General features: G+C 52.2%; 1 protein-coding gene across 1 annotated transcript in view; it reads left to right on the forward strand.

Annotated features, from left to right (window-relative positions):
• Positions 1 to 5,595: 5,595 nt before the first annotated feature.
• The window catches only part of MFHAS1 (multifunctional ROCO family signaling regulator 1), a gene marked incomplete at both ends in the record, with an annotated part of 31,551 nt that continues 23,342 nt past the window's right edge, over positions 5,596 to 13,804 (forward strand). The window contains one exon of the mRNA XM_082482983.1: positions 5,596 to 8,803. Coding sequence (XP_082339109.1) covers positions 5,596 to 8,803 — 3,208 coding nt within the window. The remainder of the gene's footprint in view (positions 8,804 to 13,804) is intronic.

Consider the following 13,804-nt stretch of genomic DNA (forward strand, 5'->3'; position numbering starts at 1 on the left):
AAGCCGTGTGCCTTGACCAGGCACTGAGAGCTCAGCAAGACTTCCCAGGTGCCCTGATCTACATAGCTGCTCCTTCGCAGCCTTCTTCCAATTCAAAACTCCCAAAAGGACTTTGCAAGTGAATTACAACATCCCCTTTGTCAGGCCCAAGCTTTGCAAGACATTTAAGAGGCCAGAGCATCAGTATGCACTTGTTCAGCCCACCACTGGCTTCCCGCAGTCTATACTTCACCAGCCGGTTGCTTTTGTGGCATCAGTGGCAAACAAATCATATTCCTCTACCCCTCTCTGTATTTCCCATAAACCAAGCTTACAGACAGCATCACTTCTATGAAATACATCAGTATGCAAACACTTGTTCTACTTCCTGAAAGATTTTAAAACATACAAGCAATAATTTTTAAGATTTGGGATTCACGGTGGCCTTAAAAATTCTTTGTTTGTTGTAGGATTGAGTAAGAAATGCTACACTCTGGGTCAGCATTTCCTGAAAGCCTGGCTGAGGAGGACTTGGAGGTACTGGTGGATGAAAGGCTGGACATGAGCTGACAATGCGCTCTTGTAGCCCAGAAAGCCAGCCTCATGTTGGGCTGCATCAAAAGAAGCGTGGCCAGCAGGTCGAGGGAGGTGATTCTGCCCCTCTACGCCGCTCTGGTGATACCCCACCTGGAGTACTGCATCCAGATCTGGAGCCCTCAACACAGGAAAGACATGGACCTGTTGGAGTAGGTCCAGAGGAGGGCCATAAAAATGATTAGAGGGTTGGAGCACCTCTCCTATGAGAACAGACCGAGAGAGTTGGGGTTGTTCAGCCTGGAGAAGAGAAGGCTCCGGGGAGACCATATTGCGACCTTTCAGAACTTAAAGAGGGCTTATAAGGTGGGGACAGACTTTTCAGCAGGGCCTGTTGTGAAGCATGAGGTTCTAATATGGGGTAATAGTTTTAAACTAAAAGAGGGTAGATTTAGACTGGATATAAGGAAGAATTTTTTTACGCTGAGGTTGGTGAAACACTGAGGCAGGTTGCCCAGAGAGGTGGTAGATGCCCCATCCCTGGAAACATTCAAGGTCAGGTTGGACAGGGCTCTGAGCAGCCTGGTCTAGTTGAAGATGTCCTTGCCCATGGCAAGGGGGTTGGACTAAATGATCTTTAAAGGTCCCTTCAAACCCAAACCTTTCTGTGATTCTATGAAAGCTGTGCCCGGGGAAGGAACAAGTAAAGGGATTAGGATTCACAGTATTGAGACCTGTCCATGGGGAAGTGGGGCCTGGCCCTGTGTTTCACAGTGTGTAATGCCAAGCAGTTCTGGGGATGCACCTCCTCTTCAGACGCCCACTTTTGGGTGGGGTCCCTATCCCATTGCAGCCTCCAACTTCCCCAAACCGTCACCTTCCTGCCCCACATGTACAGCAGCACTGCTCCCTTTCAGAGACATAAGGCAAGCAGCAGTGCCGTCCTCTCCAACCCCTGCCCAAAGCATGTCCAGGATTCTTTGAAGTGCTGCCATCACCATTTGTCTATGACTCGGTGTGGCTTGGGGTAGATTCATATCATTCCTGCAGAAATGGTGGGCAACACAGTGTGGGGAATGCAGGTCTGGGCAAAATTTCCTGATCCTTACAGGATTTCTATTCAAGGTTGAGAAGGAACGTGGGAAGGATCTTTGAAACCTTTCCATCAACCCATTTCTTGTTCCCTGGCCAGCCCCAGAGCCCTTCGAAACATGGCTTCCTCAGTGGCTGACAAAGTGGGAACCTGGGGTTTTTGCCATCTGGACTGCGTGTCTGATGGCGTGGAGGTCAAGCGCTCTCCCCAGGGGATGCCAGCCTCGCTTGGTGCTGGTGCCAGAGCCCATGAGCTTTGCAGTGGCCCGCAGCACTCCCCACATCCACTTGCCGCAGCAGATTGATGCTTCTGTTGAGCTGATTTAGGTTCACGTCCTGTCACAAGTGGCTGATTACATTTGCACCTCTTGTCCCGCGAAGCCCAGAGTCAGGCTCTAAAATACTGTTGATAACGCAGTGTCTTTTGCCTGACCCAGGAGGGAGGTGCTTTAGATAGAAATCTTATTAATGATGCAGCTGCAAGGCTCAGTAAAGTGGAGGCAACTCAGACTTCAGCTGAATAATTAAATCCCATCAATAGGACTTTCCAGGGTGACTATTTAAAATTAATAACTCCAAATGCAATTCTGGTATATAATGGAATCCACTGAAATGTGATTCATTTCTTTTTTTTTTTAAATGCTTTATAGCATTACTGGCAATTTTACAGCCACCTGCCTCTCAGCCCCAGCTGATGGCAGCTAGGAGAAGGGCTTGGGGTGGTTTCTGAATATTTTTAAGCTCCAACAAATAGGAAATGACTCCAAAACCGGCATCCAGCATGCTATCGCTCATGTTTAATGGACTTGCAGTATGCTGACAAGTAAATCAGGAGGAAGTGAGGAAGTCCTGTCTGGAGGAACACATCTCCTCTGCCTCAGCAGATGGGAAGACAAGGGATCATCTAGATCTATAGCAAAAGCTACATTTTCTGAAAAATAAAATCTTCCCTTTCCCTGGAAAATATTGCTTTCACAACTGGCAGCTTTAACCGTGGTGAATGTGTTGAAGAAGCCAAGAGACACCACCCCTGGCTGTTTGAAGTTATTCACAGATTTGCACACCCATGCAGGTACAGTAGGATAAAAAGTAAGGTTTGTGGGAAAGCATCAGAGCTTTCCTCCTTGGACAACCTCCGAGCAACACTGGGGACGTCTTGGTGCCAGCATGCTGTTCATCATGTTTTTTTCTGCTCTAGCTCTATTCACCATCTACAGGCACTCATGGAAGTTTGACTAGTGCTGTATGACTTCTCTCCCCTTCTTTGTTACCTTTGGGGAGGCATTCAGCTCAATTTGCATATTTTGTGATACGGGTTTTAACAGTCAAAACTTTCCCTGCTTAGCCCACCTCCTCCCTGGCTGTCCTTGCATGCTGTCAGAAAGATGTGTTTAATACAGGCCATGACCTCTAGTAGCGGGCAAATGAAGATAAGTGCTTCTCTCCCTGGTATTTTTCAGCTGGCTGAGTCAAGCAGCTGCTTGAAGCCTCCCTGGTGGAGGCGTTTGTCCAGTTTTCCCGTGGGAAGCAAGAGGATAGTGCAGAGTGGCAGCCTTGTGGGTTACACGTGCTGCAGATCATAGAGCAACCGGGAGCCTGCCATGGCTTCAGAGAGGATCTGCAGTGCCCATGGGCATCATGTGGTGGGTAGCCCCCAATAATGATGCTGCAAAAGGCACAGGGAGGAAGAAAGTTCACTACAAATTTGATGCCAGAGTCAATTTTCCCTGCAGAGATCTTTTCTTTCTAGAAACATCATCTTGCTTTAAAAACTTTTTTTGGTAGTGACAGGCTGAGTGGCTTTGCATGTAGAGAGTTGGAAATGAAACCATCAGCCTGGTATCATGAGCAATTGGGCGAGGGGGTGGGAGAAGAGAATTACTCTTTCCCCAGGAGGAACTGAATGTGCTACTTCTGAAGTGGGGAAGGAGAGTGCTCCTTTTGGCACGCAGAGGAGGGCTACTTCCCCAGCGATCTTCAGGAAAAGCAAAGACACAAAAACTGGGTTACCCCAAATAAAAGATGTACTGACCCAATGCAGGGATGCTTTGAAAATAAATGAGGGCAAGCCTGGAAACTAGCTCTAGATGGGCACAATTTAGCAAGTGGCCATGAATTATCTCTGTTTCCCAGGGTCAGGATCTGACACCAGCCAAGCAGGAAGGTTGGGAAGAGCTTTATCCCCAGGTTTAGACCCTCTCAGCAGAGCCTCCCGGATCATGAGTATCCCTGAATACCTGTTTCCCCTGAGCCCCCAGGACTGCCTCTGCTGGCTTTGGGCAGCTCCTGAACTGGGCTCGGAGCTGGGTCTTACATTCACACAGTCATGCTTTCTCCCAAGCCTGTGGGCTTTCGTCCCTGTCCTTTGCATCCTTTGGCTTCACCAGCCAACACTGCAATTTTTGCCCTACCCGGAGTGACCTCATGCTCAGAAAAGCATTTAGCAGAAACCTGGGGAAGGTTTGTTAGGACTCAGGGGGCTTGAAAAGATGATTTTGCCCCTGCTTGTCTGTTACTGATGGGAAAGAGGAACTGAAGCTGAGCGTTTATGATCTGTAGTTTTAGTTATTAGTAAATTTAGTAATTTAGTGCAGTGACTATTTCTCTGCACCTGGTCAGTTCTTTCCAAACAGGAGCATGGTTAGATGCGCAGGGCCATCCAAAAGAGAAGGCATTGTTCTTGTGAGGGCTCTCCACAATAAAAAGGAGAACAAAGGCTGTGAAACTTATTGCCCCGTGGCCCACTTCGCATGTCAAATGCTTTTCTTTCTCTCGGTGGCGGCTCTGAAGTAATAGCTTACAGCATGCTGTAATGGTAGCTGTTACAAGGTAAGAAGGCGGGAGGAAGTGACTGTTCTCAGGCCCCCAAAACCCGTTGGAGTATTCAGTGCTGTGCAAAGACCGTGACGTTTTAAAACCTCTGGACCTTTGGCCACAGTGCATCACTGGCACGTGAAAGGGTAAAGTCACGCAACTCTGGAGATGGGAGCATCCACGGCCTCCATCAGTCTGCCTCGCTGCCCTGCTATAAAAGGGCGCCGTTTCACCCCTGGCGCAGTGCTGGAAATTTCCAGGCATATTTCTCTGAGTCCTTGGAGCAAATCTCGGCTGAGGATGCTGAAGAAGGTCGTGCTTAGGATCTAGCCAGGCGCACGCAGCAAAGGAAACAAAGCGCGGCAGGAAGGTGGCAGAGTGGCCCTGACTAACCAGCGGGTCACAGGTTTTCACACCCTCCAACGCGGAAACGCGCTTATTTGATGGGAAGGAAGGTCAACCCCGGTGTCTTGCAGGGCTGGATGAAAAAAACCCGGCCTTCGCCTGCTGCAAAGCGACACGGAGATCCGCAATACAGGAGTTTTTACTGTCACTCCACGGGGCGAGCTGCGCCCCGTGAGCCCAGCGGCTCCCGAACCTGGCAGCCAGCCCGGGGCAGGGGGGGACCTCCGGGGCGGCAGCTGCTGTCACACACCGGGGTCCCGGGCAAACCCTGGCACCGTTACCCTCTGCCCCGCACCACCGCCTCCCCAGCGCCAGGCGGGCTCACCCCACCGTGGGGGGCACCCGGCGGGGCCGCTCTCTCGGGCCGTGCCACACGGTGCAAGGGGCAGGAGCCGCCGGCTGAGAGAGGCTTAGGGACCCTTCCTCCCCGGGAGGACCGGCCGGTGCCCGGCGGGCGGGGGTTTCCCGGCAGGCCGGGGCGGGGTGTCCCCGTCCCCTGGCGGCGGGGGACGGTGTGGGGCGGTCCGTGCCCGCGTCTCCGCCCCCGGCGGGGCGGTGGCGGCGGTTACGTGCGCGGGGCGGCGCGGCGGCGGCTGGCAGTGCCGGCGCGGAGCCGCGGGGAGCCCCAAGCCCGCTGCGGCGGCGGCGGCGATAGTGGCGGCGGCGGCGGCGATAGTGGCGGCGGCGGCGACGCGCAGCGCGGCCGCGCCCATGGCGAGCAGCAGCGGCGGCAGGTAGGGTCGGGCGGGGCGGGGGCCCGCTCCCCCGGCCATGGCGCAGACGGAGCCCCCGAAGGCGGTGCGGCTGTGGCGCGACGCCGCCCTGCGCGCACGGAAACTGCGGGGCGGCCCCGGCGAGCCCGAGCCCGAGCCCGAGCCGGACGCTGGGCCGCCGGGGGGGCCGCCGCCGCCGCCCCCCGGCGCTGCCGCCGCCGCGTCTCGCCGCCCGCCCCCGGCGGCGGCGGCGGCGGCCCTGGGGGAGCTGGAGGCGCTGAACCTGAGCGGGCGGGGGCTGGAGGAGCTGCCCGAGGAGGTGGGCGCCGCCCTGAGCGGGCTGCGGGTCCTCAGCCTGCGGCGAAACCGCCTGGGCCGCCTGCCCGCCGCCGCCCTGCGCCACCTGGGCCGCCTGGCCGAGCTCGACCTCAGTCACAACCGGCTGCGGGGCCTGGGGGACGGCGGGGCGCTGGCGGGGCTGCGGGGCCTGCGCAAGCTCAGCCTCAGCCACAACGAGCTGGGCGCCGAGGGCCCCGGCCTGCCCTCCCGCCTGGCCGAGCTGGGCCGCCTCGAGGAGCTCGACCTCAGCTTCAACCGCCTGCGCCGCCTGCCCGAGGGCCTGGGCCGCCTGCGGCACCTCCGTGCCCTCGACGTCGACCACAATCTGCTGCCCTCCTTCCCGGCCCCGCTGCTGGAGCTGGCCGCCCTGGAGGAGCTCGACTGCTCCGGCAACCGCCACCTCGGGGCCCTGCCTGAGGGCATCGCCGCCCTCCACCGCCTCAAGATCCTCTGGCTGAGTGGCACCGGACTGGCGGCTCTGCCCGAGGGCCTCTGCCAGCTGAGCGCCCTCGAGAGCCTCATGCTGGATGGCAACCAGCTGCGGGCCCTGCCTGCCGGCTTTGGCAGCCTGCAGCGGCTCAAGATGCTGAACCTCTCGTCCAATCTGCTGGGGGAGTTCCCTGCCGCCATCTTGGCGCTGCCCAGTCTGGAGGAGCTCTACCTGAGCCGCAACCAGCTCACCCTGCTGCCCCCCCACCTCTGTCAGCTCCGCCAGCTCCGCACCCTCTGGCTGGACAACAACCGCATCCGTTACCTGCCCGACTCCATCGTGCTCCTCCACAGCCTGGAGGAGCTGGTTCTGCAAGGCAACCAGATCGCCATCCTGCCCGAGGGCTTCGGGCAGCTCTCCCGTGTCACCCTGTGGAAGATCAAAGACAACCCCCTCATCCAGCCCCCCTATGAGGTGTGCATGAAAGGCATCCCTTACATCGCAGCCTACCAGCAGGAGCTGGCCCACTCCCAGCCTGCCCTCAAACCCCGCCTCAAGCTGGTCCTCATGGGCCTAAAGGATGCAGGAAAGACCCTGCTGAGACGATGTCTCATGGAGGAGGATGGACAGAGGGAGGGCATGGGAAGTCTGGAGGCAGGGAGCACCCAGCCCATAGGTTGCCCTGGGCAGCAGCAGGACATTGGGAGAGTGCCAGTTGGGTGTTGCCCCTTCCCAGAGCCTCCAGATGCTTCCTCAGCGCAGGTACCTGCCACGCAGCAGCTGGATCATCTCCCCGTTGAGCGGCAGGACATGCCTTTTCACATACCCTCTCACAGAGTGACAGGGGAAACATTGTGCCCTGCTCCATTGCTGCCAGCGGATGCCTCCCAAGTACCATCGGGACTGGGACTGTCAGGAAGCAGCAAGGGCATTGAGGTGATGGACTGGACAGCGGATGCAGAGAGGGGCCTGACATTCATTGTGTACGAGTTGGCAGGGGACCCAAGCTATGATGTGATCCAGTCTTTCTTCCTCTCTCCTGGAGCCCTGTACGTGCTGGTGGTGAATTTGAGTGCCTATGTCCCTCAGCACTTCTACCCTTCTGTTGGCTATTTCTTGCACTGGCTCGGTTCCAAGGTGCCCCATGCCGTGGTGTGCATGGTGGGAACCCACGCTGACCTCTGTGCAGAGCGGGAGTTGGAAGAGAAGTGCCTGGACATCCATCACCAGATTGCTCAGCAGGAGAAGAGGGATGCTGAGGGACTCCAGAGCTTGGTCCAGCAGGTGGATGAGGCTCTTGGACAGGACTTCGACCTGCGCTGCTCCAGCCCACACGCTGCTTTTTATGGGGTCTCGGACAAGAACTTGCGGCGAAAGAAAGCCCAGTTTCAGTACCTTCTCAACCACCGCCCACAGATCCTCTCTCCAGTGCTGCCTTTCAGCTGCCGGGACCGTTGCCAAGTGCATCGCCTGCGGGACAAGCTCCTCTCAGTGGCTGAGCACCGGGATATCTTCCCAAACCTGCATCGAGTGTTGCCCAAATCTTGGCAAGTGCTGGAGGAGCTGCACTTCCAACCGCAGGCTCAGCAGCTGTGGCTTAGCTGGTGGGACTCTGCCCGTTTGGGCTTGCAGGCGGGCCTGACAGAGGATCGGCTCCAGAGCGCCCTGTCCTACCTGCATGAGAGTGGGAAGCTGCTCTACTTTGAGGAGCACCTGACCTTGCGGGAGTACGTGTTCCACAACCTGCCACGGCTCATTGACATCCTCAATGTCTTCTGCCAGCGGGATGCCACCGTGCTGCTCCAGAAACTGCTCAGCGACACCCACATTGACGAACTGAGGGCCACTCAGCTCCATCATTACGTGGAGGGGTTCTTGTTGCACGGCCTCCTCCCTGCCCACGTTATCCGTCTCCTTCTTAAGCCCCACATTCAGAGCCGGGAGGATCTGCAGCTCATCCTGGAGCTGCTGGAGAAGATGGGGCTCTGTTACTGTGTCAACAAACCCAAATGCAAGCCCCTAAACGGGGCGGCCGCTTGGTACAAGTTTCCCTGCTACGTAAAAAATGAGGTGCCCCATGCAGAGGCGTGGATCAATGGCACCAATCTGAGTGGACAGTCCTTCGTGGTCGAGCAGCTGCAGATTGAATATAGCTTTCCATTCATTTTCCCACCTGGCTTGTTTGCACGCTACAGCGTCCAGATTAACAGCCACGTGGTTCAGCGGTCAGATGGCAAATACCAGATCTATGCCTACCGGGGAAAGGTGCCCGTGGTGGTGAGTTACCGGCCTGCCAGGGGAGCTCTGCAGCCAGATACTCTGTCTATTGCTAGTCATGCGTCCCTACCAAATATCTGGACAGCTTGGCAAGCTATTACCCCTTTAGTGGAAGAACTGAATGTCCTGCTCCAGGAATGGCCGGGCCTGTACTACACTGTGCACGTCCTCTGTTCAAAGTGCCTTAAAAGAGGGTCACCCAACCCACACACTTTTCCAGGTAAGGCACAGCCCAGCTTGCCTTTCATCTCTTCTGGGGCTTTAGCCCTTCTAGAAGGGAGTCTTACTGTGTTAATCTTAGCTCTGTTTCTTTCTTTTTTCTTTTTTCTTTTTTTTTCTCCTCTGCTCTAACTCCCTTCCCTGGTGACTTGAGTCATGAGAGAAAATATTAGGGTAGCTCCAAGGAGACAGGCTTAAAATAACTCTGTTCTGAGATGAGGGGGGTGTTACATCCCCTTTTGTCTGTGCCTTTTCTTTCTGCTTTTTGGGTTTTGGCCCCAAGCATTGGCAGTGCCATTGTTGAAAGGGCCCTGACCTGTCCTTCTCCTTGTTTTGATTCCTTTGAATGGCAATGCGTTTTGGTTTTTTTTTTTTTTTCCTAATTCCCTTTACCCTGTAGCTCCCCCTTCCTTGGGGCTGTTTGTAGGTGCCTCTATCAGCGTTTAAAAGACTGAAGGTTTGCCCTGTGTCCCCCTTCAACCCTCCACCCCCAAAACCTGGCCTGTGCTGCAGCCTTTCTGAATGCAGGAAAGCTCCTGCTGGTAGACAATGGGTGTGTTGGTCTCCATAGCCCTGTATAACAAACGCTTTCTCGTATCTGAGCCCTGTCTCTGGCAGGAAGCATTCCTCCCTGAAGAGAGAGGGATACTCCATCTTCTTTGTTTAAGTGTCTCACCTAGAAGCGATTCCCAGACTGCGGTTTTTGGAGCTATTCTTGAGAGCAATTAATTTCTTTCTTCTCTTCCCCCTTTATCTAACGAAAAAAGCGTAATATCTCTCCTCTGGAATGTGACTAGTTGTGGTGCTTTTTACAGCTGTCGTTTCTAAAGTCGTGATTTTTGTTGGTGGTGTTTTCCAGCAGCATCTGTTTTACTTTGTATGCATGCAGGTACTGCCTCCTAACCTGCATCTTTCCTCATCCGCTGGGTTTGTTCTGGGGCTTGCGGGGGCCACAGGAAAGGTGCTTTGGTGTGTAAATCTTTGTGAAATTAAAGCACTCTGGACTGTAAGCAGTGCTTTAGAAAATGTGCGCTTTTTACACACACACACACACACACACTCACACACACACACACACATCCCCCCTCACACCCACCCATGTTGGAAGTATGTTGGAATATTCTTTATTTACAGGTAGCCTGAAATTGTGTGGGAACTGGACTGTGATTTGAGTTAAAGCAAGCACTGGTGCAGAATTGGTTCATAAGCAAATGTGAATAATGTGTGGGTTTGGGATTTGTTTTTTGTTTTGTTTTGTTTGTTTTTTTTTTTTCTCTGGACCTTGAAAATAAGGACATGCTATTTGCTTCTCAGCCTGTGTCCTGGCTTCGTCGACTGCATCTCCCTCTAAACAGTGCTACCTTATGTAAGAGCTGTTGGACTCAGGGGGGTGAACCCATGTTGTGAGAGTTGCTGAGTGGTATCCATGGACTGGGTCTTGCTGCTTGGGGCAATGTGATCTGCTTTCCAAAAAAACCCTGAAGACTAAAAAACACAGAACCCCTTAAAAAAAAAAAAAACAAAAACAAAAACAAAAAAAAAAAAAAAAAACAAACAACCCAAATCAACCAACCAAAAAAAATCCTCACCAAAATCAGCCAAGAGAGCAAACTGTATGTGCAGGTGTGATGGGTGGCTATTGAAGGTTTAGCTTGTGAATAATTCAGAACTGCTGTCACATATCTTCTTTTTTTTCCTCTTTCTTTTTTTTTTCGTGAATGTTTTGTGGCTGATCCTTTTTTTCCCTGCTGAGTAGATGATGCTTTAAAAGTGAAATGTGAAGAGGAGCTGGACTGTCTGCAGACGATTGGCATTTTTGCAGACCAGTGACAGTCAGAGCAGGTCTGGAAGCATCAGAGGGGCATTGAAATCAAAGGGACTTTTCCTTTGGATTTGGCTGTGCCATATACATTTCCTTAGAGGGGGGTTAGGAGCCAGGGTGGGTATGCTGGGAAGGTGAGGCGCAGGTAAGCAGTGCGTCATTGGGCATGGGAGGAGCAGGGGCTTGCGTGCCAGGCCTCTGAACGCCACCTCGGTGATGCTGCCTGTGGAACGAGGGTTGCAGTGTTTCCAAAGTTCTCCAGGGGAGAAGCGAGGCCTCGCTGCCAGGGGCACAGGACATCCCAAGTGGCCATGCCTTGGGGCAAGGATGACTGTCTTAATGCAAATACTATGCAAGTCTAGCTGTGGGAAGAACATGTTGAGAAGAAAAATGTGTTTCAAAGGCAGGGCTAATTTGTGGAAGTGCTGCAGAGTGATTAAAGGCTGCAATTAATTGAGAAACCTGCTTTTCTTCTTGGATGATGTTTAAATCTAGCCCAGCTATGACCTGGATTGTATGAAAAATGTGACCCATCATTTGGCTTGGGGAGGCCTGTATGTCTGCATTTAATCTAAAATATTCCTTGCTGTGTATCTGCTCTATGAATAAAAGACTGTTTAGGAGCCCCTAAATGGCAATTGTGAAGCTGAAGACTTTTTCTTTTTTTTCCCCCTCCTGATTTTATTCATCTGGAGGTGTGTGTGTTTAAAATCATGCTGCCAAGCTTGCTTTTGTGCAAGTGAAGCTTGGTTGGCATCACTTTTAACAGGGTGTAGGAAAGAGGTGGGTCTAATGTTACAAAAATGTGTAGCAAGAGAGATGTCTGTTTCTTTCCAAGCTTTTCCAGCGGAAATCCCTGGCAATTACAATGCTGCTCATTCTTAAATAGGGCTGTGGTCTTTTTAGGACTGCACTGAAGAACTGCTTTGCAGCCTGTTGACCTTAATAAGGGAAATATTTCTGTGGAGACACTGCCAAATTTGTGCTCAAAAATGGAAGTACAGTCTGGCTGCGTGTCTAGTTGAGCAATCTGTGTCGTCATTCATGAAAGTGATGGTCATCCTAAATTTTCATTGGAATCCCTTTCAAAGAAGGGACTTTGTTGCTCGTGAGTTGAGGATTAGTCCTTGCTTTTCCTCTGCTTCGCTTCCCTTTTGGTCTTCCATGTGCACACTCCATTGATAATACACACAGAAACTCTATAAGAACAAGCTAGTGTGCATAGAATTGGTTTATAAGAATTGAGATTCTGGATTCAGTCTTCTGATGGTTTATGGCAAACAAACAGTGAATAAAAGTGATAGAAAAATGCCTTGATAGGGTCCTTTTAAGGAAGTTTTCATGTTTAAAACAGTTTTGTAGCTGGGTGAAATAGTAATTGAATTGGCATCTGAGCTGGAATCTCAGTATGCTTTGAGGCTGCAGTTATCCACTCAGCTGATAAGTGGTGTATTGAATTTTTTTTTTCTTTTATGTTTGCACTATATATAAATAAAAGTATCCCTGCCAGGCTAAGAAAGGTATATCCCTGCTTGGAGTGACCAACAATAATAGTTCATCACTCCCAAGACGATGAGACCTCAGTTGGGTTGTTGCAGGTCTTGTGAAATGCTGTGATTTTGTATGTGATGTTCTTTTAGCCCCTGGACTGAAGGGGTTTTGGGTTGTTCATGTCCCATAAGCTATTAAGTGACTTGGGACTGGGGGGGTGGAGGTGGTTTGCTGTCTGTCTGATAGTAGACACGTGTGCTTTGTTTGGACAAATATGCCTAGATTTTCCAAGCTTGCCTTCATATGCACATGCTGACTGCTCTGCTGGTGTCTCCTCTTGCCCTGCACTAGTCTGGGTCTGCACAAAGTGTCCTGATTTCTGATGTGTGATCCTTTTGGTGTCTGGGGTGGGGGGATTGTGTTTGACCAGTGGTTTTCCTTTATTCCTGTCTCTGAAGTTACCTGTGTGAACACAGACATAAGAAAGCCAGGGACTTTGTCCATTGCTGAAAACGGGCAAAATGCTGTCACAAGCAAGACGGGATGATCTGGGTTTTTACAGATTAAAAATGTGACAACAGACGGAAACCCACGGGCAAAGATACTGTGTGTGAGGGTAGCAGCCCCTCTCCAAAAGGATGCTGCAAAGTTGTTGAGGAGCTTTGAAAGATGCTGGAGGACTGACAAGAGGTGTCCTGTGGAGAGGAAGTGCACATCTCCTGCCTGCCTTGCTGCCCGCTTCCTAAGGTATCAGAACAGGGAGGAGATCACAAGCCTCTACTTTGCCTGTCTCCCACGTCAAAGGTGAGCAGAAGCAAGGATTGCATGCCAGTCGCCTTCAGGGTTATAGATGGAGGTATTATAGCATAGATCCCCTGTGAGACACTGTCGTGGCCAGAGTAGGGCTAACTCTATGCCACCTTATTCATGTGACTGGAAGTCAACTGTGCTCACCATCCCTGTGTTGGAGTCAAAAGCAAGCATGAACTCCCTTGGTGGCTGGGATGGAGTTAGGAGATGGAGAGATGGAAGATCCCACAATGTGTCACGCTGTCAAGTCCCATGCAAGCTGAGGAGGGAGCAGGTGCAACTGGTTTTGTCAGAAGGGCCCAGAAGTTGCTTCACAATCTGAGCTGCCTCTCAATGAAAGGCTGATGTCAGGTATCTAATTGTTCTTTGTAATTAAATTGTAAGTGGCTGGGTTTTTTTTCACAGACAATTGCAGTAGAGCAACACCTGCTTGTTATAGACCCTGATGGTAGCATTTGGCAGTCTTTTATTTTCCCTGTTTGCGGGTGGAGTCTTTTTTGCCTGACTTTCAGAGTAGATGCTGCAGCTGTTTTGGGGCTGTTGTCACCTTCTCCTGAAGGTTGTGGCTTCAGCGGAGTACTGTGGTGTAATCGGAGACATTAGGGCAAGACCTGAGCACAGTGGGAACAGTGGACATGGATGGTCTGGGTGGCAGGAGAAAGATGAACAAGGCCCTCTGGTTCAGAAGAGAACAAATCAGTGCCTGAGCTTGGGGAAGCTCTAGCACTGATTGTTTAGCTTACCAACAAGAGCTGATTTCTGTGGTGCTGAACCTTGAGTGGTGTGACTGGCTGTACGTAATGGTGTAGAAACACAGTCTATTGACCACCAGGGATTTTTAGAGATTCCTTCACGTTAAGCTGTGTGTTGCATGCTGAG

The sequence above is a fragment of the Vanellus vanellus genome (assembly GCF_965231255.1).
Source record: "Vanellus vanellus genome assembly, chromosome: 4".
Taxonomy (NCBI): domain Eukaryota; kingdom Metazoa; phylum Chordata; class Aves; order Charadriiformes; family Charadriidae; genus Vanellus; species Vanellus vanellus.